Source organism: Ptychodera flava, chromosome 15, assembly GCF_041260155.1.
Source record: "Ptychodera flava strain L36383 chromosome 15, AS_Pfla_20210202, whole genome shotgun sequence".
Lineage (NCBI taxonomy): Eukaryota > Metazoa > Hemichordata > Enteropneusta > Ptychoderidae > Ptychodera > Ptychodera flava.
The window spans coordinates 19,218,243-19,243,116 of record NC_091942.1 but is presented as its reverse complement, the minus strand read 5'-3'; the positions used below and the strand labels follow the sequence as shown (position 1 = coordinate 19,243,116).

The 24,874-nt window shown below is 37.7% G+C and overlaps 1 protein-coding gene across 5 annotated transcripts in view; it reads left to right on the top strand.

Moving 5' to 3' along the window:
* Positions 1 to 24,874, top strand: part of LOC139151433 (ankyrin repeat domain-containing protein 29-like) — a 40,131-nt gene that overhangs the window by 11,387 nt on the left and 3,870 nt on the right. For all 5 annotated transcript variants that reach the window (XM_070724231.1, XM_070724235.1, XM_070724230.1 and 2 more), the window contains exons 3-6: positions 6,485 to 6,607; positions 7,179 to 7,283; positions 9,261 to 9,444; positions 10,252 to 10,429. In XM_070724231.1, coding sequence (XP_070580332.1) covers positions 6,485 to 6,607; positions 7,179 to 7,283; positions 9,261 to 9,444; positions 10,252 to 10,429 — 590 coding nt within the window. The remainder of the gene's footprint in view (positions 1 to 6,484; positions 6,608 to 7,178; positions 7,284 to 9,260; positions 9,445 to 10,251; positions 10,430 to 24,874) is intronic.

Sequence of the window (24,874 nt, the reverse complement as noted above, 5' to 3'; positions counted from 1 at the left end):
GAGCGTCACGCTAAACTCATGCTACTTTCCTCGAAATGAACATTTTCACGAAAAGGTAATAGTTTGCCGAGCCATAGACATATAAAAGATCATAGAGGATACTCCTATAGTGTGTTCACAGTGACGTTTATCAAATTGTGCGAGCTTACAACACACAAAAAAAAAACTTGTATCCGAGCTGTGACGGTTAGGTGACTCCCATGTCAAACATACAACCAGAACGATATAGTTTGATATCATTTTTCACAGAGTGCAAGCCTTTAACGTTCAAATGCCTTAATAGATTTTCCAAGAATGCTGTCTCGGTACGTAAAATCTTGCTCGGTATATGTGGCCGAGAAACAACAACTCCGGAGCTCGCAGAACAAACCCGATCAAATAAAGCTAACCAGGGACTACTTTTGTTTTGAATGCCAACTTACAACTACAGTTTCTCGTTGTGCTCCCCAAAGCATATTGAAAAGTATTCAGCTCGTCAACTTAGCCAGACAACCATGTGTTGACTGCACTGTTTAATATAGTTGACAAGTGAATTCTGGTCCGGATCAGAATTCAAAATGTGAACGATAACAGTGCATTCTACACGGTGTTAACGAGTTGGTGTTTCAGCATGCTTTTGGGAATAGAATAAGAAACTGTTGCTGACATTCAGAACAAAATAATGAAAAAAAGTCCATCAAAAAGCTACTGCTACTGGCCCTTCAAAGGTAAACTATACGACGCCTTTGCTTCCATGATATGATTCATATTTTTCAAAATGGAAGATGTGACGAACGGACATCCAGAACGATAGAGCGGAAAGAACACAAAGTCGACATGTTTTGCTTCGTAGAAGCATGCCTAACTAGGAAATAAACCAGTGTAATCAGCATATACAGTGCAGCGCTTACATGCTAAATGATGTCTAGCCATTTCGTGGGTGAACATAGTCGTGCATGTGCCAATAATTGCAAAGCATCATAGACTTGCAGACAGCTGATACTGAGTTGGGGAAAAAACCCAGACGGGAATTCCTTTGAAATACTATCGGAATTTCATTATCGCAGGTCATGAGAGAACCCTCGAAATGTCTTTAACGAACTTACGTCTCTTTAACCAACGACCTCAAATGTGTGTGTCCATATTTACAGAGCAGCGGCGTGTAATTCTCCACTAACAAGGAGCAGACCGCAAAATAAACACTCGACCGATTCTCAGACAAGTAAGCAAATTTCAAAACTGACATTCGCACGCTTCGGGCGAGTAACGACGCGAATAAATCTGTACGGTGCAAGTATTTATGACGTTCGGCATATGTGAGCTTTTTTATCGTAAATTTTTTTCGCCATGATACTGAAGCCGTCGAAACATACGTTGTCATTGTTCATTAAAAAATGCTTAATGACTTTCAATAATATTGTATTATAGTGTCTTTATTGTACATAGCAAGTTTCATCAATATTGATCAAGTCAATTCAGATAAATATCCCTAATTATGAAAATTTATTTAGTATGCAAATTAGTACTTGGCTGAAGTAAGAAATGTCTTATGACTTTCAATAATGTGATATCACAGTATCTTTGATGTATATAGCAAGTTTCAACAACTACAATCAAGTTAATTCAGAGATATATCCCTAATTGGGAAAGTTCGTGAAATATGCAAATTCGGAATTGGCTGAAGTAAAAATGCTTAAAGACTTTCAAAAATGTTGTATCATAGTAGCTCCAAATACATGTAGCAAGTTTCATCAACGTCGGTCCAGTCAATTCAAATATATATCCCTAATTAGCAAAGTTCATTAAATATGCAAATTCGGAATTGGCTAAAGTTAAAACGCCTAATGACTTTCAATAATGTTAAAGAATAGTATCTTTAATATACATACCAAGTTTGGTCAAGTTTGACCAAGTCAAATCAGACATATATCCCTAATTAGGAAAGTTCATTTAATATGCAAATTAGCAACTATCTTTCATGTCACCCCTTAATGGTTTCCACTGCTGATATATCTTGGTGTGATCAGCATTTGTAGCAAATCTCATCAAATTGTGTGTAGTCGTTTTTAATGTATATCCGGTTTTTTCCTAAATCATTAATTATGCAAATGAGCAAAAAGTATGCAAGCCACACCCACCAAAAACTAATCAGTTCTTGCCAGTTGCTAACTGAATACCTGTACCAGATTTGATTCTGATCTGATGAGCTGTTTTTGAGATATTGGATCAACAGACAGACAGACACACAAACACACAGACAGACAGACAGACAGACACACATCGCTGCGACATATGCTCACGTGTGTAAACACGTGAGCAAATAATGACTTGCTTCACTTTCGTTTTCGCGGGAAAACTAATTTTCTAGATATTTTAGATACACGCACGAATTCGCTTGACCTCAACCTCGCCTGGCCCAATAGATGACGTGTTAAGAATGTTGCACAGCTGTTTTCTGACTGATGCAGAATCTGAACTTCACGGCAAGTGCCGCATCAAAGGTCAGTTTATTTTAAATCACAATGTGAAAACACCAATATGAGTAAACCCGTCGAATTTAAATAATCAATACAAATTTAGTGTAAGAATGAAAGTGTTGGAGGGCAAGCAGCAGAAACAGCTTCATGTGGGACGTCGCTACTGTTTCAAACTGCGCGCGTTTGGGAGATTGGGTTGCAAGAGGGCATGCGCAGTAGTGTACAAGCGCGATCACCATTCAGTTTATGGTAGACTGGAATTTTGAAGACCGATCGCTGCGGCTGTTAAAACATTCAGCGAATGTGCCAACTTTCTGTTTCTAGTCGGTCAAACCAGACAGCGCCCTGTGAATTTCCTTGGTGCAAGAGGGCCATAAGTTTTCATCATTTGATGATTTCTTGAGCCTTTTGCTAAATCGTGAGGCACAATTTGTGTTCATCGTTACATAAATATTCAACAGTCAAGTACTGCCAAGAAACTAAAACGAAACATTAAATATAAAGAAATGTCATTATCTAGGTGGCTTCTTTCTCTCGAAACGAATCATGAAAAGTCATAATTGGGACGAGACTTCCGAAGTTGATCCGCGTGACCCAGGTGAGGAAATACCAATGAAACCAAATAGTCATAAACGTTATCTACCCCACTCTGCTTTCACTGGAAATCGTTACACAACCATGAGTCATTTCCAGTTGTCGAGATTCGAAAAATTTTTTTTCTGTTCTCTGATATGTACAGGAAACCGGATCCATTCCGTTAAACCGTTTTCTGTTCCACAGGTCAGGGGTCAAGGAGCCCATACGAGGTTGCAATCGATCATTCCATATTTCAGAGTTGTTTTCAGTGTTTTCAAGGCAGTTCGTAAATGATGATTTTGAAAAGCATGAAGGATTGACGGTCGCCACCCCAGATGGTCGGGTTAAAATACATAACCCCTGAGTCTGTGTCACCAGGGAGAATTGATTCACTGTATCTATGTATTTAATGTGCATTTTATAGCCTGAAATGTCTCTTCCCTCCATTTCAGCTGCAATTCCATTTTTTTTCAAAAACGTGATCTCACAACTGCAATTCTCCTTCTCAAAACAACACGATTTTCTGTTCATAATTTTCACTTCTCTCCCCATGTCAATTACTGAGTCAATCACACGATAGGGTATACTGCAAATCTTTCAAAATTTTCACATTTTACACATCACCCTGTTTTCTCAAGAGATCCATAATTATTTTTTTATCTCTTAGCAAGAAAGAAACAGTCGCCCATTCTGCTTCTGTTATCGAGGCAGATCATTATTTGAATACCAGCACACTGCTAGCTGCAATACAGTAGCCCGAGGTTTTGCCTGGGTGTTTGGGTCGACCCAAATACCCAGGCAAAACCTCGAGCTACTACAGCACTGCAGCTATCGCACTTTGGTAAGTCTGTGAACACTTCCCAGTCGCAGGACTGATGCCTTTTGGGTCTCGACTATTGCACATGCGCACCTTTCGGTCAAGTCTGAAGCCCCCACTCAGGCAGCTGGGCTGTCGTGCTTACGGACCCATCTGATTGGCAAACACTGATGAAGCCATTGTACTTCAGCTGATCACAAATGGAATTCCAATGTTGGCTGTCCAGTGCCTCAGTGATAGTGAAAACATCACATAGAGTCTATCTGCCGACCCGTGAAGGGCTTGTCTCTTTTCCCGAATGTTAAATGGAACGAGCATCATTAACGGCAGGGGGCGGAAGATAATAGGTGGGGACCTTGAAAATTCCCGAGTACCATAAGAGGTGCCTACAACTTTCCACTCAATGCAAATCATACCGACAAATTACTCTGAACAGAGCATACAACAATTATTTCATAAATCACTTTTCTGAGATTATCCAATGAAACAGCTGTGTTTCAATGACTGATGATCATTTACTTTTTGTGCCTGTGAACACTATAATGCCGACTGTCCAAGTGTGATAATGAGAAATGAGAGCAACTGCTATCATTGGTAGACAATGGACTTGGAAAAAGACGTTCGGGCAAATTAATCAATTTTAATAGATATGGCTAGTTTTATATTGTTTTTTTTTTCATAGTTTGCCTTATAAGACATGTTGATATCTTTTGAAGAAATTTCAATATTATTTTTGTTGCACACTTCAAATCACCTTATTCTAGAGGATTAAATTGAAGTCAATTGTCAAACATATCAAATACACTAAGGGCAACAAATTGTTCATTGTTTACGCCATAGACAACCATGTATAGTAAAATGACACTTTGGTTGAAATTCCAAAATCGAATTTCATGTACACAAATGCCCTCAAAGATATACGAATGCACGGATATATCTAGTTTGTATTAGAAAACGTTGTTCATAGTTTGCACCACAGACCACCCAATACAGTGGAATAACACTTTTAGGTGCAAATTCAAATCATCGTACTCATGTGAGTAGATTTATGTTTAAATAAGATATATATATAGTGACTAATTCCATGTTTATATAGCTTTCATAAGCTCCTTCTTTATATGTGTGTGGTGCATACACCCATACATACATATGTTTTTATCTAGATATCTTTATATTATATATATATATATATATATATATATATATATATATATATATATATATATATATATATATATATCATACATACAGATAGAAAGATATACACACACCATAACAGGGATAAGTTGGTGATATATAATACATACAGATAGAAAGATATACACACGCCATAACAGGGATAAGTTGGTGATATATAATACATACAGATAGAAAGATATAAACACGCCATAACAGGGATAAGTTGGTGATATATAATACATACAGATAGAAAGATATACACACACCATAACAGGGATAAGTTGGTGGCGGTCAGCTGTACATTTTTATGTTGGAGGGGGCACTGAAAATATTTTTCCCAACAAAGGTGGGGGAGGGGGGCTCTGAAAATTCTTGCTAACGTCGTTAGGGCCGCGAAAAACAAATAGATGAAATATTTTCTCTTCTGCCCCCCCCCCCGGCCGTTAATTGTGCTCATTCCCTAATTTCATTTTTTGTTTCGCAATGTGGTAGCATCTATTCGCTTATTAAAATTATAATGATCAGGATTGTTTAATGTTCAAATCAATTGATAATAAGTAACTTTCAATGGAAAATATTCATTAGCATAAAATCGTGCATTAACTAGTGGTATGCCTCGATTAAAAATCAGGTCGTTCTTTCGAAATTTGTAGGCATTTTAAGACCAATCCAAGAGTAACACGTCGAAAACTTGATCACTGTATGTGACGTTTTGTACCATAGCTCCTCCTATGTTTTTGGAGGGTCTATGTTTGTACGAAGGCGTTAACGATACATAATGGCAAAAGATTCTTGGTCTGCAGATACAGCAAAAACCAGGTCGCCATTTTAATTGCAACCTTCTTCTGCTCACCGATAACGGGAACCGATTTAAAAATTTTTGCTCAGTTCCAACAATGTAAGCGGAACATGTCGAGATCGTTGACGGGCGACGTGCGAAACTCGGTCATCCTGTTTGCTGAACTTCTGTTTTCTCATTATCCCTGTGATAGCGCCACCTTTCGCTCTTACCGTTTATACACTAGACAAGTCCCGTAGCCTGTTGGAATAAAATGTGTATTGCGGTGTAAATATTAATTTCCGTCTTCATTTGAGTTACAACGAGAAGATTAGTACCATGTAGGGTTTGCACTCAGTTCCGGAGGCATATCCAGGTTACACATATGCATCAATACGCTATCGGCATCTGACACAACTAAATTGTGAGATTTTAGGGATATGTATGACTAAAGTGGTTTGATTTACGTTACGAGGCTTGAACGTCAAACCATGACGCAATAACTGACTGTAACGACGGTGATTTAAATTATATAGAATCCACACGGTTTAATAGATCTCGACATCGTTTAGCGAAATGAGTGTAATTTAATGGAGGAAAATGTGGTATCCTAGCAACATACCGCGATTGCCAGGCACTTCACGGCTTATGATTACCTACTTTTTTGTCCTTTTTTAGTGTTCCTTACAGCCGAGAATGGTCACGTGGAATGTTTACAGTGGTTGCTAGAGAACGCCAAAGCCGATCCTCATCTGGTTGCTAGGGATGGGAGTACGTCTCTCCATGCAGCGGCTGAAGCAGGTACAAATAAGTATAAATTTCCTGTAATGATGGGGACCAATCGTATCCTCGAAGAGAATGGCCATGTAGACCGTTATGAAACATATGCCTCTTATACTTGACGGTTTTTTTATCTGCATTTCACTCGACCGAAGTTCTCGGCAACAGGCAATGCATCGACAAAAAGATTCATAATTACAACTAAAATATTTAAAATGTAAAAAATTGACCGTTTTTGCAACCCACGTGCACACGGTACCTTTATTTTTACTCCGTGTCGTGGTGGGCTACATCATAGTTTTGTAGTTTGCGCATAAAAATTAGATCTTTTGCCAGCGAGCATAGCGAGACATATATGTATTGATAACCACTCCAATTTACATGTGATATTTGTTCATATTAATCGATGCCCGAAGATGGAAGCGGCAAATTATGAATAATAATTCCCAGTTTTGGTCACACACTTTTCAAACTTTTTTCGGGAAAATACCAACAGTAAAATTATTAACGATTTCTATGAAGACCAGCAGAGCCATAGAAGCACTGATTATTTTTTAATTCTTAGTGTCGTCGAATTTTCATTCACCTCCAGGTCATTTACAAGTTGTCCATTGGTTGGTGCGAAGAGAGTGTTGTTCTCTTTCCACGCAAGGGGGCGCTGACAATTCAACGCCACTTCACCTTGCGGCCGGTAAAGGTAAGACCCGTAACCTTCAGTTTTTTTAAGTACCATTCCGTCAATCGTTGTGACTAGTTTAAAATATTAAAATATTAAAATTTTAGCGCTTGTCGTACAATTGTTTTCGATCACAATCTTACTTTTAGAACTGTATCTAAATCCCATTGTCGCAAAATGATAGAGACCCCCCCCCCCCCCCCCCCAAGTAAAAGTGTTACATCAATAAACAAGTAAGTACGGTGGATTTCAAAAGACGGTACCACTTCCACTCAAAGGGGACCGATTTGTGTCTTGGCTACGTAGATAAAAGAAACGCCGGTCAATGTAAAGGCCGAATGCGCCTTGGGGACAGATATTTCGATGTTCAATTTTTTAGCTCATATTTGGTTTTATATATAAATACCAAAAAGAGCTTATATGATGAGTCTGAGTGGCGTCTGTGTCTGTATATTTGTGGGTATGTGCGGATGTATGTCCGTCACACACAAAGGCTCCCATACCGCCAAAGCTACCATCTCAGTATTTGGTGTACAGGTAGATGTAGGGGTTGAGATGTGAATTTGTTCAAATTAACACATCAGTGTGAAAAATGTGCAAATGAGGTAAGAAAAAGGGAAATACTGCAAGTGTGCTGGAGTGGTGGCAGTAAACTTAATCAGCCCACACATCTGAATAAGAGGATTTTGAAAGTTAACGTATTTGTATGCAGGGTACCTATTATGTTTGGGAGTGATAGCAGTAACTGAAACAGCTAATTGGCCATTTCCTGTCATTGTTTATGAACTGTGACATATTAACAGATCTGCAGAAACCATACGGATGTCTATTTTTGTACATCCATGGTAGAAAGATTCTCTGCTATGCATGTTGCTAAAGTTGACCTTCAGTACCTAAAGTTTCAGACCTTATTTACTTTTGTCATTCTTAATTTTCTGGTTTAAATATTTCTTGTTGTTTTTCTGGTTGTATTTCTTGTTGTTTTTTCTGGTTGTACTGTGCAGAAATTGTCATAAAATCAATGCATAATTTTCCTGCACTGAACAGATAGAAATAACACTTATTGTTGATCTTTGGTATGTACCAATTCTGATCAAATTTGAATGACACCGTATAATTGCGGTATTTTTTACCATTTTTGACTGACGTAGCACTTTTTGGGGTTCGTTTTGAAGCCCTTCGAGTGAGAACAATTTTCACCGTCCCTGTTTTTCGAAAATTGAAATTAAATTTTTCGCAATAGAGTACCACGGGGATAGCGGCCATTTTGAATTTCAAATACCGGTGAATGTTGGGTAACTTGTATCTCTAGTACCAAAATTTGCATGATGACCCCATATTTTTATTTTTGGTATTGTAAGTGATGGTTAAAATTGTCATTTTGAGAAAAATGAGAAAACACTTTAAATCTTTCATTTTCGAGGCGAGTACTATCTTAAATGGTTTAAAAAGTGTAGCCTGACTCCCCCTGGTTTGCTACAATGTTTCATCCCATACAGTGCAGCTATGTGTATTCGTACCCCGGAAATTGAACAAGTTCGCGAAAGCTAAAAAAAGTATGTTTTCTATATTTTAATGTAACTTCAAAAATGAACATTCCTAGCAGCAGATACGAGAAATCTAAAGTTCGCAACAGACCGCTCCTTGTTTCAATTTTTTGCACAGTGTGACAGTGCAATTTCAGTCAAATCAGTGTAAGTTACCAGAAGATTCTGATGGTTACTTTACTGATGGTATACCGAATTGGCGCGCAGACTATGCATAACAGTGTTAAAGATGATGAAGTCTGTTTTGAAGTTCATCGCCACGGCGACGACCTCAATGATGGTATATCACAGAACTATTAAAGTAGAGTAGACCTGCTGAGTCGAGTTGAATATTTTACTTCGGCTCTCTTTACTTTATCATTGAGGTCAACATGTTTTCTTATTTTAATATTTTCTCATAAATTTTTCATCCCTCCTCGTCAATCCCATTTTTAATCCCGTTCAACTGAAGGCCGAAGCAATATACTGCAGTGGGCATTACAGCAGAAACTTTCGAACGGGAGCGAGCTTGATCGGAACGGACGGACGCCTGGACACTATGCCGCCCTCAACGGCCACCTTGAAACGCTACAGATCTTTCTCAAGTTTCCGGATGTCGATATGAATGCAGAAGACGACGACTACCATACGCCAAGGTTGGGACGATAAAGTCGCTGTTTAATGTTGTTGTCGTCATAATTAGAGATTTTTTGTTCATTTTGGTTATTTTTAGGACAACTGTGATACCGTTCGTTTCCTACATTTTCAATTATTATTCAGAGTCACCAATATGTGGTCTCCGAATGTTCCATGTTTTAAGTTGCGTGCGTGTTTTCTGTAGTCACGTACACATTTTGGGACAATTTCTGACATCTTCAGAAGAAAATTTCTAAAACCAAGGAATTGTATTCACAGATAAAGAGCGCCATTTCTTACAATAACCTACTCGTTACGTTATTTCCAAAACAAACGTCTTCAAAAGACTTCATTTGCTCCACTGAGAGCAATTCACAAAACTTCCGTTCACAAAACTTCCATCTGCATCGTGTATAAACACAACTGTTAGGTCCTCACGCGAACCAATTATTGTGTTGATAAAACAGTTTTAATCATTTTTGGTATGTTAAAATACAAGGCTGAAGTGACAATTTTTGGACATGGCGCACAATAAAGAACGGTAATTTAGGCCTATATGTCACATGCGTAGGAAATAAGATTTCGGCCCAGTAGTGCGTTGTTACGATGAACCAGGTAGTACGTGTGATATCAACTATTACTGTAGAAATTGTTCAGACGGCTGATGTTCAGACAAGATGAATACTGAGCTTAGATTTAAAAGAAGCCTATTGATATAGACCAAGAATCTGTCAAAAATAAAGGCATACCATCACATGATCCGGCTACAGATCGCTTTTTAAAAACTTGCACTGTCCTAAAGCCTTTTCTCTTCTGACCAAATCAAGGGACCTTGCCGAAAACAACGGGCACGAAGCCTGCGCCAATCTGCTGAGCGTGATACAAGGCTCCAAGAAACGGGGCAGCTTCCGACTGGTCAACAGGCTGACGAGGTCGCTGTCCGGACCGGCCAGACCCGACAGGACGGGAGACAGGAGATCATCGATGAGGAAAACCAAGGAAAGGGTGAGTGTGCTGCTCCCTGGAGGAAAATAAACGAATACACCCCTCGATTGTAAAATAATTCACCTATTGAACATTTTATGTTACCCTATTTTAAATAATTATGCGACCATATTTTTGCAGAAGAGCCATGTTGGTCGGTTCAGTGTTTGTGAACAGTGGGAGCACTTACAAATCAAAATTTACATTTAATAATGTAATACCGATTTTAGAATGGTGAGAGTGATATTTAATTAATAGCCACGAATTCCAAGGATGCACTTGAAACTTATTATGACGTAGCTCGCTGCGTCAATTGAAATTAGGTATTCATTTTGTAAATGCTGGGAGTCCATGCTCAATTGAATATGCAATTTACACCCATACGAATGTACCACCAGATGTTTACTTACTATAAAGAATGTAGTTATTCATTATTGGTGACGCTGTTTCATAAACCCATTTCATGTTGTCAAAGCATTACTCATCGGCATTATTGTCACGTCGTACATCGTAAATACAGACTGTAGCACATACGTATGTACGTATATAAACACACATCTATATATCTATATCTATCTATCTATCTATCTATCTATATATATATATATATATATATATATATATATATATATATATATATATATATTATATGACTATACATTCATATATGCATACTATACAACCATGCATACATATATACATACATACTTACATACATACATTCTTTCAATTCTCATCTCCTGGTAAGCATTTTCAATGTAATGATGCACAGGTGTATAAATAAGAAATAACTGAAAGTGTAAAAAGAAATTGTCCTTAATGTGGGGTTTCAAACAAGGGTGTCTGCCTCCTAGGGTCTATGATTTTATGCATCGCAGTGATCAGCAATGCAAGAACTTGGATACATTGTTTTTACTTTAAAAATTATCACATATACATATGTATCCACAAGTACAGCCTGCATTTGTTAATATTCCTCGAACGTTTGTCCTTCAACTTGGAATCACATTAAATCTACTCTGCCATAAAAGGGACAATTTGAGCAAACATACCTTAAACTCCGACCAAGTTGTGTATAACCCAATACAAAAACTGTGCGAGAGCCATCATATGTGCACATGGCGATGCCGGCTGATGGAGAAGTTATACATACAAAAAATGAAATGTCCTCGAGGTTTATGCATCCATACATCTGTAACTCGGCCACTCCTAGTATGTGGCAGCGATCTGCGGTTTGCAATTGGTGTCTTCTGAATACCAAAAAATTCAATCAGAATAGTGGAATCTGTTTACGTGAGAGACCGGCTACCAGGAGTAAGCGCAATAACATTCATTTGTAATATGTATATCACACCGGTTGAACGACAAATACTCTCTCTCTTTGAATATTTTCACAAGTATTGCATGTTGCCGTTAGCGGGAGATACGTTTGCTCTTTGAATACTTTTCACACGCATCATTGGTTTAGAAAGAACTCGACATTGCAAGAGAAATGTGATGGTAGTCTTCCTGTTGCACGTACGTGTTCTGCGGGCTTTAATGGACTGTTATGAACGGCATGGGATGGAACCAGGTCATAGATCCCCGGCACTGTCTATTTGTATTGCAACTCTCCTTTACTGAACAATATTTGTTCTGCTATGGTAGTGTAAGTGCAACCTACCATCGTCTTGCGAGACTCCTTTTCGTGAAGGGAACAACATCTGTAGCGTCTGATGATATTTTCTTTATGTTTATTCCATAAACAAGTGAAGTTCTTCATCTCAATATACAGTATGTTGAACTACAAATTGCTTGTCTTGGAAACAGCACAAAGTGTACAGTATGCTCTGTTACTGTTGACAACTGAATTCTACTCCGGACCAAAAACTCATAGGCCATGGCAAATACAGAGAGTGTGTTAACACCATGCATGATCGCGAGAGAAAAGCAGACAGACAAACCTGACGGATAATACATCAAAACTTATAGCAAATAGGTCTTGAAGTGTGCCTTCTCGTACACGGATCTCAACAAACGACCATCTACTAGCGTAAGTTTACTATACGCGACTTGCTCAACCATATCGAATCGAAGGTCGAATAAATTACAAACATATGTATGTAATTAGTGTCATTGTACCTGATTGCAGACAAACAATGATAAATAGTATATTTCGTCTATTGTGTAAATATGGACAGAAAATTCTACATTGTGAATATGGTCACACAGAGGCAATATAAAACACACGGAAAGACTTTGCCAGCATAAATAAGGTATTCACAAAAGCCATAAAGAAGATTATCAGGGAATGAATTCGCAAAATGAATCGTTTTGCAATTTTTCTCCAACCTGGAGACTCTGCGATTTCCAAATGCAACGAGGAAGCACGATGAAAAAGAGTGGTGACATAACCAGGGGCTTTTTTCTCTAAAATGATGATTTTATTTCATGTGGCCAAAGGTTGTTGTCATTATGATGTGCAGATGCCATTGTTCACTGTGAAACATTATGTTGAAGATAAACGGACTGTCGTGAGGTATATGCTGCATAGTGTTCCTGAAACCTTGAAAAACATGACAGATGCAAAAGTATTGTCTGAAAGTCAGTGATTTTTATTTAGGGAATGAAGGAGGAAAATAGCGTTGATCGCGATTTCAGATTTGTCACTAAAAATTTAGCTTCACACCCGCGACATCGGACAAAATTCGGACAAATTTTATTGTTGCACGCTCGGCTCTTGTTGCAGCTTGTTGTCTGCGCCATAAAATGTGACTTTTAGTAGCCATTGTAACTCTAGCCGGGTTTTTTTCGTCATTTAGCCTATGCGGAAAATACGGAGAAATAGTTATTTAGGCATATTAATGAGAGAGAAAATGACGTCATTTGCAATCAGCGCTATTGTCCCTCAGCATCATCACTTACACTTGTGAACTTCCCACATGTCACGGTCCGATATCAGGAGTCTTGGTATTGTGGCCTATGTGTACAAAAAGATTTTATCTTCAGACATGGCAAAACGGGAAATCGAAATATAGCCGGCTGGCAACCATTTTGGAATGCGTTCCAGCTGGCGGCCATTTTGGAATGCGTTCCAGCTGGCGGCCATTTTGGAATGCTTTCCAAAGGATCGCAATTGGGCAAGTGTGATATCACGATGGCCAAATTTGCACGAGCCAAGGTATTTCTGCTTGCTGACTCAAGACGCAATCGGAACATAACTATTATCTTAGACGGTTTCATTGTCATGAGGCTTCATTGTTATGTATCAAAAACAATTTGGTGTGTTTTACGTAAATTGGTCATGTTTTTTTGCCTTTGCTAATTTTAAGTAGATTTAGTCAAGTTTGTCTTAGTGTAGTACAGAGAGACTTTAAATCGTCTTTACAGACAGCATACTAAGCCGTGTCTTCAAATAGTTTAAAATTAACGAGTGATAGTCATCTGAGTATCAAGTTATCAGAAAAGAGTGATGCGCCAAATGGCTCCGGATGAAAAATGAAAAATGTGCACAGTGAGGGCGTAAATTTTGCCGATATTTCGTATCTAAAATGGCTCCAATACTCTATATTAACTGTATGGGGGAATTCAAACTTTCGACTTTCACTAAAACAAGACGTTCAAATGTAAATTTACTCTCTATATGCTTCAAAATGAGTCTACAATTTAGTAAATCAGCCAAGAATTATTAAAAAGGTGATCGTCTGAAAATTTGTTCGCGAGGCAATTCTATCAGAGCCTGGAAATACAGTATCTATCTGTCATATCCATCTGGAATATGTATTCTAACATTAAACACGGCGTGGTATTAAAAAAAGGAATTAAACATAGCGCATTCTGTAAGTATATGTTATTGAAAGTAGCTACGATAAATGCCGAAGACTGTGTAACCTGCTGAAAGGCTTCGATTGTATTAAAACTGTCTGTTTTCCAATATCCGGAACACTACTTTTGTATCTCTGCGACACGTTAGGTTGGATAGTGAGCTAACATTCGGTTTTCCGTCAAATCTGCGTCAAATAGCCTTTCACAACAAATATTTCTAACATTGAGGAAAAGAGCACAAGCTTCTGGCCAGAGGTCCATATATCTTTCTTTCATGAATGTGACTTACTTTGTGTGCCGTCTATTTGCTGTCTGTTCTGTGCTGTTTTGTGTCTATGTTTACAACTATTGTCTTCCGAATTCCGACCTACTGTCATTGGATTATGGATTGGTATGATTGCGATTATTTGGCTTGAAATATGTCGTCCAAACACGGAAATGCTAAGCATCCCGAACAGGGATGGGTAGGTTTTGGCAGCACAAAAACAAGATCACACATGGAGTCAATACAACATTTGACTCTTCCAAAAACGACTCTGGCTTCTCCTCTCTGTGGGACCCACCAAATTCAAGAATGGGAATACAAAAATTAGGGCAACCGATGAAGAGAAATAACCGAAGTGCCGAAACCCTCGTTAAAAGACGATTCACAATTTAAAATATAAGCGTAATCTTTACAGGTGACCAAGGCAAATGACCATCAAGGTCAAAATACAATGATGACGGTACTTTGCACAATGTTTAAATATCGGACATTAACATTCTAGTATCGGAAGTTTGACGTCCAACATATTTCCGCAATACATAACAATCTATATATTGGGTCTAATATCGATACTAGATGATACAAGAATGACTTGCCTTCTGTCGTGGCACGCCGTGTTTGAGAAATCGCAGATATTTTACCTCAGGCTGATACATACACACACACACATACATATATATATATATATATATATATATATATATATATATATATATTGGAGATTATTTATGGTATAAAACGATACCTGGCAATTCTGGAGTGACTTGCCTTGCGTCTCGACACGCCGGATCTGTGAAATCACAGATATTTACTCAATATTTATCGGCGATTGGGACCCTAATATCGTTACTAGAATGACTCGCCTCGTGTCTCGGGCACGTCTGGTCTATGTAAAATCACCGATGTTTATCGGCGATTTCGAGACAAATGTCCGATCTTTATGTCGGAGATTTGCGAACACATATCTTGCCATGCCCGACTTCATCATTTCGGCTCTGACTTCGATCCTAGACGATACTATACTTGTCAAATCACGAGCAAATAATCGATGTATATCTGGGGGTCCGACTCTAACTTAAATTATACGATACTAAACTTGTCTAAAACGATGGGTAAATATCCAATATCTGAGATTTCACCACCTCACATGACCATAGTTTTTTTCGAGGGTCCATGATCTGACCAAACAATTCTAATTTCGATATTGTGTTGTCCAGTAGCTGTAAAAATCCGATATCATATAAAAGTCCAATGTTAAAGTGTCTTCGAAATCCAGTTTACCTCGACACATGCAATACGGTCGGTACGCTAAACAATAACTCTTTTATGACCACGACGAGATCTCTAACTTAACACATGCTTAACAAATAATAATAATAAGCTTTATTGACGTTATTCCCTCAAAGGTGAACATAGTCAAGAACTAATACTACAAAAATAAGAAAAGGATATTTATCAAAAAATAATAAATATATATATATATATAAATATAAGATATAACTTTATGCAGAATATGAAATGTTGGGTAATCTTAAAAAATATATGTTTCTTGGATAAATGTTGTGAGGTATATCATGCTATCTGTATTGCTCATTATGTAGCAAAATTTGGCTTGCAGATCCCAGTTGTTGAAGTTTTCATTGTTGACTGCTATCGAGTCTAACAATTTTTGTCGTGATTGTGTATGACATGGACAACACATGATATAATGAAATTCGTCCTCAACTGAGTTAGTATCACACCTATTACAAATTCTGTCCTCAGCTTTTAGTTTTGGTCTCATGTGTCTACCTTTCTCAATCATCAGATTATGGTCACTTATTCTCAGCTTGGTAATGTATTTTCTGTCATTTTTATCCTTGATACAGCTTAAATACTTTTCCATTTTAAAATCCGTTTTAAACTTTCTATAAACGCGCAATTTGTTATTCTCTCCTGATGATGTCTTTTCTGCATTAACTTCATTTTTCCATTTTAAAATGTAGTCATTACTTATCTTATCTGTTAAGTTTTTCACACTATGTTTATCATTTTGCCAAAATTACCAACACTCTCCAATCCTGTAATTTCTTGCATTGCAGTTGCCCAGGCCATGTTATTGTTAGTACAAAATACCATCACCTCATGGATCAAAGTATTTTCTTTCTTAGTGTATGTTCTATACCAATATTTAACCATCATTTTCTTGATAAAAGTTAAAAGAGGATGCCTGCCCATCTCACCTCTCACTGCTAAATTAGTTGCTGACTGATTAACTTGGAGAAGTATTTTACACAACTTAAGATTCAATTTTTCAATTGGTGTCCTATCTGAATATTTCTCAGTTCCCCAAATTTCACATCCATAAGTTAGTATAGGCCTAATAACATGGTCAAAAATATGAATCCATGCATGAATATTTATGTTAGCTGATGAACTGACCACTTTTCTAATATAAAAGAACGCTTTCAGTGCCTTCTTGTATAGAGTCTCCTTTGCAATGTCGAACTTCCCATTACATTTGAAGTCTATGCCTAAGTATTTGTAGCTTTGAACAATTTCTAATTTCATACTACTATAATAAAAGTTATATTTATGACGAAGGACCCTAGCATTCTTGTTGAAAACAATGACTTTGGTTTTGTTAGTGTTGACTTCTAAATTCCAGTCATTACAATATGAATGAAGTTTATCAAAGCAACGCTGTAATCCAGCCTCTGATTCAGAAATTAATACAAGATCATCAGCATATAATAGGAAATTGATCAGGGACTGTCCTAAATTAACTGGTTCACACCTATCATCAAAGTAACCTGATAAATCGTTAACAAACAGATTAAAAAGAATGGGACTAATATTGCAACCTTGCCTAACTCCTCGCATTGATTTGAACTGTCGTGTGATTCCACCATTAAGTTTTATACTGTATTTGACTTCGTCATACATACTTTTAATTATTTGATAAATATTGCCATTAATATTGTGTGTTAGTAACTTATAATAGAGCCCTTGACGCCAAATACTATCAAATGCCTTTCTAAAATCAACAAATCCTACAAACAACCGATTTATCTTTTTCCTTTTATCCTTCGCATTTTCAATGTTTGATTTACTAATATACTTATCAATAACCGATTTTAAGATGAACATGTTGTCTGTTGTTCGAAATCCAGGCCTAACCCAGCCTGATATTGACTTAGAATATCATGACTCTCAACATACTTATGTAATCTGTTATTCAAAACTGAAGTGAAAAGTTTTGAGAGACAACTTGATAGAGCTATCCCTCTGTAGTTATTTGGGTTATTTTTATCCCCTGATTTGAAAAGTGGTTTTATAATGCTAGTGCGCCAAATGTCTGGAAACTTTTTTGAATTTAAAATACTATTAAAGAGTTTTGTAATTGGTTTCAGAAGGACAGACTGACCACTTATTAACATTTCATTGATTATTTTATCATCACCTGGCGACTTTTTCTTTTTAACTGTTTAATTGCCTTCATGATTTCAGTGGAAGTAATATCCCCATTCAATTCTTCATTAATTTCCTTACTTTCTAGCTCCTTTATAATTTTGTCTAATTTTGAACTATGGTTATATTTCTTATTTTGATTTGAGAAATGCTTGATCCATTCCTCAACACTTATACTATTACTGATATCATCATTTGTTGGTAAGGAATTGTTGGTTTTTAATTCTTTCAATGCACTCCAGAATTGATCTAAGTTACCACCATTCACTTCCGTGATATTATTTAAAAGATTCTCCTGGTACATTCTCTTTTTAGTTCTAATTAACTTTTTATACTCCTTCTTAAGTTGAAAATAGCGACCTCTCACATATGGGTCATTTGGATATTTCACAATCAGTTTACCCATTGCTCTAACTTCACGTTTTATTATAAAACATGATTTGTCATACCATCGACGACCTGTTTTCTTTTTCACATTGCCTTTCTTTACAACTTTATGAGTGCAGGTTTTGAGTGACATGTCTGCAGCCGTGTAAATTATATCATTCAAGCCTTGTACAGCATCATCAATATTACCAGTCAAATAATTAGTGTGTAAATACTGAGTAATTTTGGAACTGACTGGTGGGCTTTGGAGAGCCTCTTGATACTTCTCAGTTGAACTTTGTTCCCATAAATATCTTTTGGGAAGGGGTTAAGACCGGTACTGTTGTCAACATTTTCAGTTCTGACTTGCCCAGTGAGTGCAAAAGATAGTGGACAATGGTCTGATAAGTGGGTCAATTGGTGAACTCTCAAGTATTGAATTTTAAAGTGAAGACTTGATTGTGCAATTACATAGTCCACAAGGCTTGAGCCGTTATATGTGTAACATGTAAAATCTCCATACAAGTCGCCAATTTTTCTGCCATTGACAATTTTCATGTCTGTTGATAAACAGAGGTCAATAAGTTTCCTTCCATATGAATTGATATTATTATCCTTATTCAATCTTGCTCTGAAATTATCTATAGCATACATATTTGGTAATGTAATATGGTCTCTTGAGTCATCTGTAACGTAATCATCAAGTCTTCCTGTACGTGCATTGAAATCACCCATAATAATTATTTCACCCTCGGATGAGTAATTGATTATTTCTTTTTCAATATCTTCAAAGAGAGTATTTACCTTCTCTTTGTGAATGGATGCGGAGCATATTGAATACCGCCACTACACTCTCGAGAAAACGTGGGGCAAGGTCTAAGTTTCGCTTTGATGCAGTACCGATTAGTCTGTTCACTTTTTATTTGCGATTATTGCAAATCTCTTGAAAGAATAAATTTCGTATCTTTGAATAGTTTTGTCAGGTATTTAGCTTAGCAAAACATCCTGGTAAACTTTTGTATATATAGGAAAGTTACTGGCCCGCGTCTTTAGGAACAGCAGGACGGCTTTCAAGAGTTACTGGTCCGGCATGAAAACTGCTGGTCTCGGGCCATCGGGTTAGCGTGAATTTCGCACGCAGCTTGAAGGTTTGGAAAAACAACCCGAGTGGTTGCCTTTCAAAAAATTTCAGCCTGCCAAGGATGGTAGAAAAAGTAAAAAAGATTGCCATTAGATCTTGAAAACTCAATTAAACTTGTCCACGTAGGCTGCACCGGGTATAGTATGTCCAATGTTGTTTTTTTACAGTGATGTACATATTAGTTTGTAGACACATTCAGTTATAAGACAGTATCCATTCTGTATAAAAGAACTGACCCAGTTGACCTCAGCCTTAGTAGCCGAACAGCTCGTCTGTAGGAGACAAAAAAACAAGTACAATGACTTCAGTGTGGCAAAATCAGTTGGCGTCGGTCGGCTTCAAGCCAACAAATTGGCTACTTTAGATTGTTGTGTCAAGCCGTAATTAATGAAGACCCGTTGTGACGGAGGCCATTGCATGTGGCGTGCTTTTAATATTGTTGATTTCTTGCCAAGTTTTACAGGACTATCCAGTCTGGCGACGCCAGCTACGGGTGCACACACACAGAATATTAAAACATCCCTCCCATTTTCGCAGATAGCAGACTGTATTGAAAAATAATGTTACAAATCACACATTCCTATTTGGGAGCAATTGGTCTCAAAGGTTTTTATTCAAAACATTCTACCTTGGTGAGCCACCGAGTCAAACACCATGTTTGCAAATTGACATGTGTTGTTCTGCTTTGATGGTCGAAATTTTATCGTTTTGACCCGATTACAGTGTTTATCACGGCTGGAATCAACCCCACACCAATCTTTCAATATTTATACCTTTCCTTCCTTATCAAGTTCAGGACGAGTATGTAATTGTACTATGTGTACATGATAAATTACAATCATAGAAACATAGGGATTATATATCATCTCAGACCTTTGGAATTGCCCGATTCTTTATCTGATACCCAAAGCCAATATTTGTTTTATTGATTGGCCGTTGACCAACTGTTACAACAAACAGTGATTTACTGATATTCCAGGACCATGTTTTTCTGTAATCAATCAATCAATCTCTCTCTCTCTCTCTCTCTCTCTCTCTCTCTCTCTCTCTCTCTCTCTCTCTCTCTCTCTCTCTCCATAAATAGTAACACAGATTACTTCATGTACATGACGCTATGCTTCGACATCGAGCACTGTAATTTCCCACGAATAATATATATTTACTTCCACCTAAGCTACAAAAGGCATATGCTCAATCAACCCTTGAGGTAGAAAAACGAGACCTGCATGATTAAAAACGTAGCGGTCGGCCATTTTGATACAGCTGACACGAAGCGCAATTTAACATGTTATAAAGTCGTTTCTTTAAACCCTCCAGAAGGGATATCAGCTTCCAATTGAAATAATTTATGAATAGTCGCAGCCGACACTGACGAACCAATTGTTTTCTGCCATTCTAAACCCACAGCATTCATCCTGTAATTTTCGGAGAAAAGAAAAAAGTCTGGTTAATTTTTCAAGCAAGTGGTACTGAACTATTCTATCATGTTTGTAAGGTTTTACATTTGCATAATATGATCCGTATGGTTAATCTATAACTAGCAATAACGATCAACATGTTGATTTTTGCGTCATCATAAAGCCGTCAGAAATTCAGGTAAAACACCAGTTTTTGATCGATTTGCCGTTCCTGAAGCGGAAGATTAGAATAATTTCATTTTGTGTTTCGAAAATTACGGGACGATGTCAAGGTTATAGTACTGAATGCTCGGAAATGTTTATTTACCCGTCGTGCACTTGTCATACTGTTGCTTCATTCCTCAAATGTAATGTTCAGACCTGATCAAATAATCCTTTACGTAAAGCTAATCAATGAACCAGCACATGATTCGACGTTCTAGAACCTTCTTGGTGTGTCTGATGATTTATTCGTGTGTTATTGAGGAATAATCAGTTCTAGTTATACTGTCTGTATCAATTTGTACGCCCACATACCATTAACTTTGCCGCTATTTTTCGCTGTGCCTTTGACATGTTCGAAATAAAATCTCTGTTTGGACAGTTTGCGGTTTGATTTTGATGTAATTTCACCCTATTACGCATTAGGACGGATTAAGACAGTGTTAAGGCATAATCTGCATATGAATCGTTTAAAAACGGTAAAGTATTGATTTATTGCAGTATCTACAGTCAGCTAACCTACACGTTTTTCACCAAGTTGCCATGGTCATATAAAAGATCACCAACTCTACACGTGATATAAACCTGCACAGTTGTGTAGACCAGCCGCTTATAAAGGTTGTGCTGTGTTCGGTCAATTATTGAAACAAATATTTATGCGGGACATTACTCGCGATTGCATTTGAGAGTGATAGACTCGTTTGCGTCATCAGCGTGTTCCATGCTTGTACATTATTAGTATCATCGTCTAATTTGGCACCCACCATCCTTGATTCTTTTCTTTCTTTTAAAATCAAATGTCAGAGGTGTATAAGCATGCATGTTGGTATACTTTACACTCCAAGCCGATAAATGGCAACACTTGCAAAGCACAAAGTGAACTTGTGCTTTAGTATGATGTCGAAGATGTCAAGGATCTCGGTAAGACTCGTACAGTACTTTACAAGGTTTCCATCACAGGATACCTCCACTGCAATAGTTCATTTGCGTTTAACAGTTTTAATTTACTTCAATTTCCTGAAAGCATATAAATGGACAGTCGACAAATGCCAAATATAGTATAGTGTTCGATATTAATCCAATATTTGAACGAAATGTAGCGGATCATTTTCTGCATCTTACTAAATTGACGTCATATTAAGCTAGGTTTCACATTTCACGTCGAAGATTGCCAACCAAAAAGTAAAGACATGTATATCTGAAACTGTCAGCATTTTACAGTCTTCCTAAACACGATGACAGGCAAGCAATGCTGTGACTGCTCAAGTCGCAAGATGATAGTGACCATAATTCTGCGTCAACCTAAAGAACATTTTCTTTTCATAAAACTACGTGCGCGGACACACGTCCGCAGTAGGTGTAATAAACCCTTAGTCATCCATGGTGCAATCGCTATCTCGACAAATACAGTAGACACGCTGTTAATGGGTATTCCCCATAAACACACCTGAACGCAAGTCACACTACTGTGATCATGAAAGGTCCCGGGGCTCAGAGACTCCGAATGGACTAATCAGCCATTGACTGTAACGTCAGTAACAGTTCCTGACAAAACCAAATGACTTCTTGCCTCGTTTGAATAACATGCTTGCGTAAATGGGTCATACAAAGTAGTTTGCGAAATAGGTAGCTGCATTGATAACTTTAATCAAATAACACATTCTGATCAGATAAACCGGCGGCCAAATCTTTCATACAAATGGTTCGGTGATTTATTCAACGATAAAGTTTCATATGCGACACGTTCGCCTAATAAATAACACCAATCATCTTTTTTTAGGTCCATGGTCATTCTGAGGAGCATTTGTTTGGTAGCAAATTGTAATCTTGGTACGTGAATTAATCTGTTTGTGAATTAAAACGTTTTTAGTCTGTTTATCACGATGCTACATAGGACGTTTTGTTGAATAGATACTTAAGGTTGTACGCGCCTTGGAAGTGAACGACTAAAACCATGGGTCACCTTGCAAAGTTTGGTAACAGAGAAACGAATTACCTCACATTTACCGATATTTAAAATTCAAAATGGCCGCCATCCCTGTGTTCACAGAATTGTGAAATGCACAATTTTCTATTTTCGAAAAGCTGACACGGTGAAAAATTTCCTTACTCCGAAATGAGCGCCCCTTCAAAGTGGTAGACCAGAAAAGAATTGTAAATATTTGAGAGTCCAAGTATCTATTCCCGAGACACATTCTACGTGTGATCGATGGGACGCCTGGGATAAATTGCCAAGCAAACAAGCGAGGATACTTACATGTAACCCCTAGACAGATTTGCAGTTATGTAGATCGGTGCACCACTGGACTGATGCTTATAACGTCAGGAATTGTTTGCGATATAGGTTTGTGCTTATTTCTTCGAGCGTAGCTCTGCATGTCTCCAATTTCGCCAGTCGAGCTTACAAAATCGACTAACCAGTTTAAATTATCATTATTTCTTCGGATTGTGTCGGTTTCTCTTTTCTCCTTTCTTAGTATTGCCCAAGATCATGGCAAAGCACCGTGTAATGGACTTTGCAGGCAGTGAATTAAGTAAATTTAAATCAGAAAAAATGGCCAGCATTTACACTGCAGTAATTGTATTGAAGTAAACCTACGTCCTTCGAAAGTAAGTCCTTTGACTGCCAGGGCAGTGAAATATTTCAAGCCATTGAATTGAACTCTGTTAAAATGAGATGATTTGACAGTTTTGAGAATATGAAAAAAGCAGCCTTGGTGGGCTTCACCGGCATTTCTCATAAAAATCTTGTGGCAGAGACACATTTTATGGACGACACTTTCTAGTTAGACTTTATTTGAAAATAAAGCTTTATTGGGACTGTAAAAGGCCCTTTTCAGATAGCGCCTATGCAAAATATATTCATATCTCGATATTTAAATGTGTGGATAATGTTTATTCATAAATGTATTGTAGTTACTGCAGCTATAAATATACGCTTGTGATATCCTCCTTGTGCTGTTTTCCCAAAAATCAGCTAACATTAAGTGTGCAGTGTCCAAAATCTTAATTATTCTCGGGGAGAATTCGCAGATGTACCTTTTGCGAGTACATATTTCGTGAAAAATGCTGTAAAGATATAAAATTATGCTAAAGTGTGAATGTTCATTACATGAGAGACACAGCATGCAGTGAAAAAGAGTCTGTTTGACCTCAATGGATAGGCAGTTGAAACATCTAATCGCCGCGATTTGCTTCCTTTATATAATGTGCATTATAATGTTTTGCCACGTTGAAGATCTTACATAAATTTACCTTTGCTCGGCCGACTCTGTTTACCTAAGTACGCGATATAATAGCTGAGACATGTCAAGGTCGTGTTCCGCTAATCCCTCAGCGTATGCATGCCACTATACACATTCAGACAAGTGACCCATGGGGTGATCGATTGGTTTGTTGATATGCAAGCATGCTCACTAAATCATACCAACGTCGGTGTTAGACTGTCTTATATTTGTTCTTGCTAAACTGTGAAAAGTGTATAGGCGGCACATTTTATCAGACGATTGGCAAAAGCAAAGGGTCAAAGTTGTTTTTGTTCTTTGCGTTTCAACACTCGAGTACAAGTTACAACGCAGTCAGGCAGCAGACAAGACAGTGCACCCTGAACGGGCCCCTCTATCACGCGCGGTGAACGTGATGGCTTTGTGTCCCTCAGCATGGCATCCGGTGGGCGGGACTTGCAATAACAGACATGATACCGTTGTTGCTAAAATATGAAGAAACCATTTCGTGATCATATTCAGTTTTTGCCGACGGATGATGGCTGTCGGACAAAAACCGCATTGCGACAATTATGCGTTCAGAGAACCCACAATTAC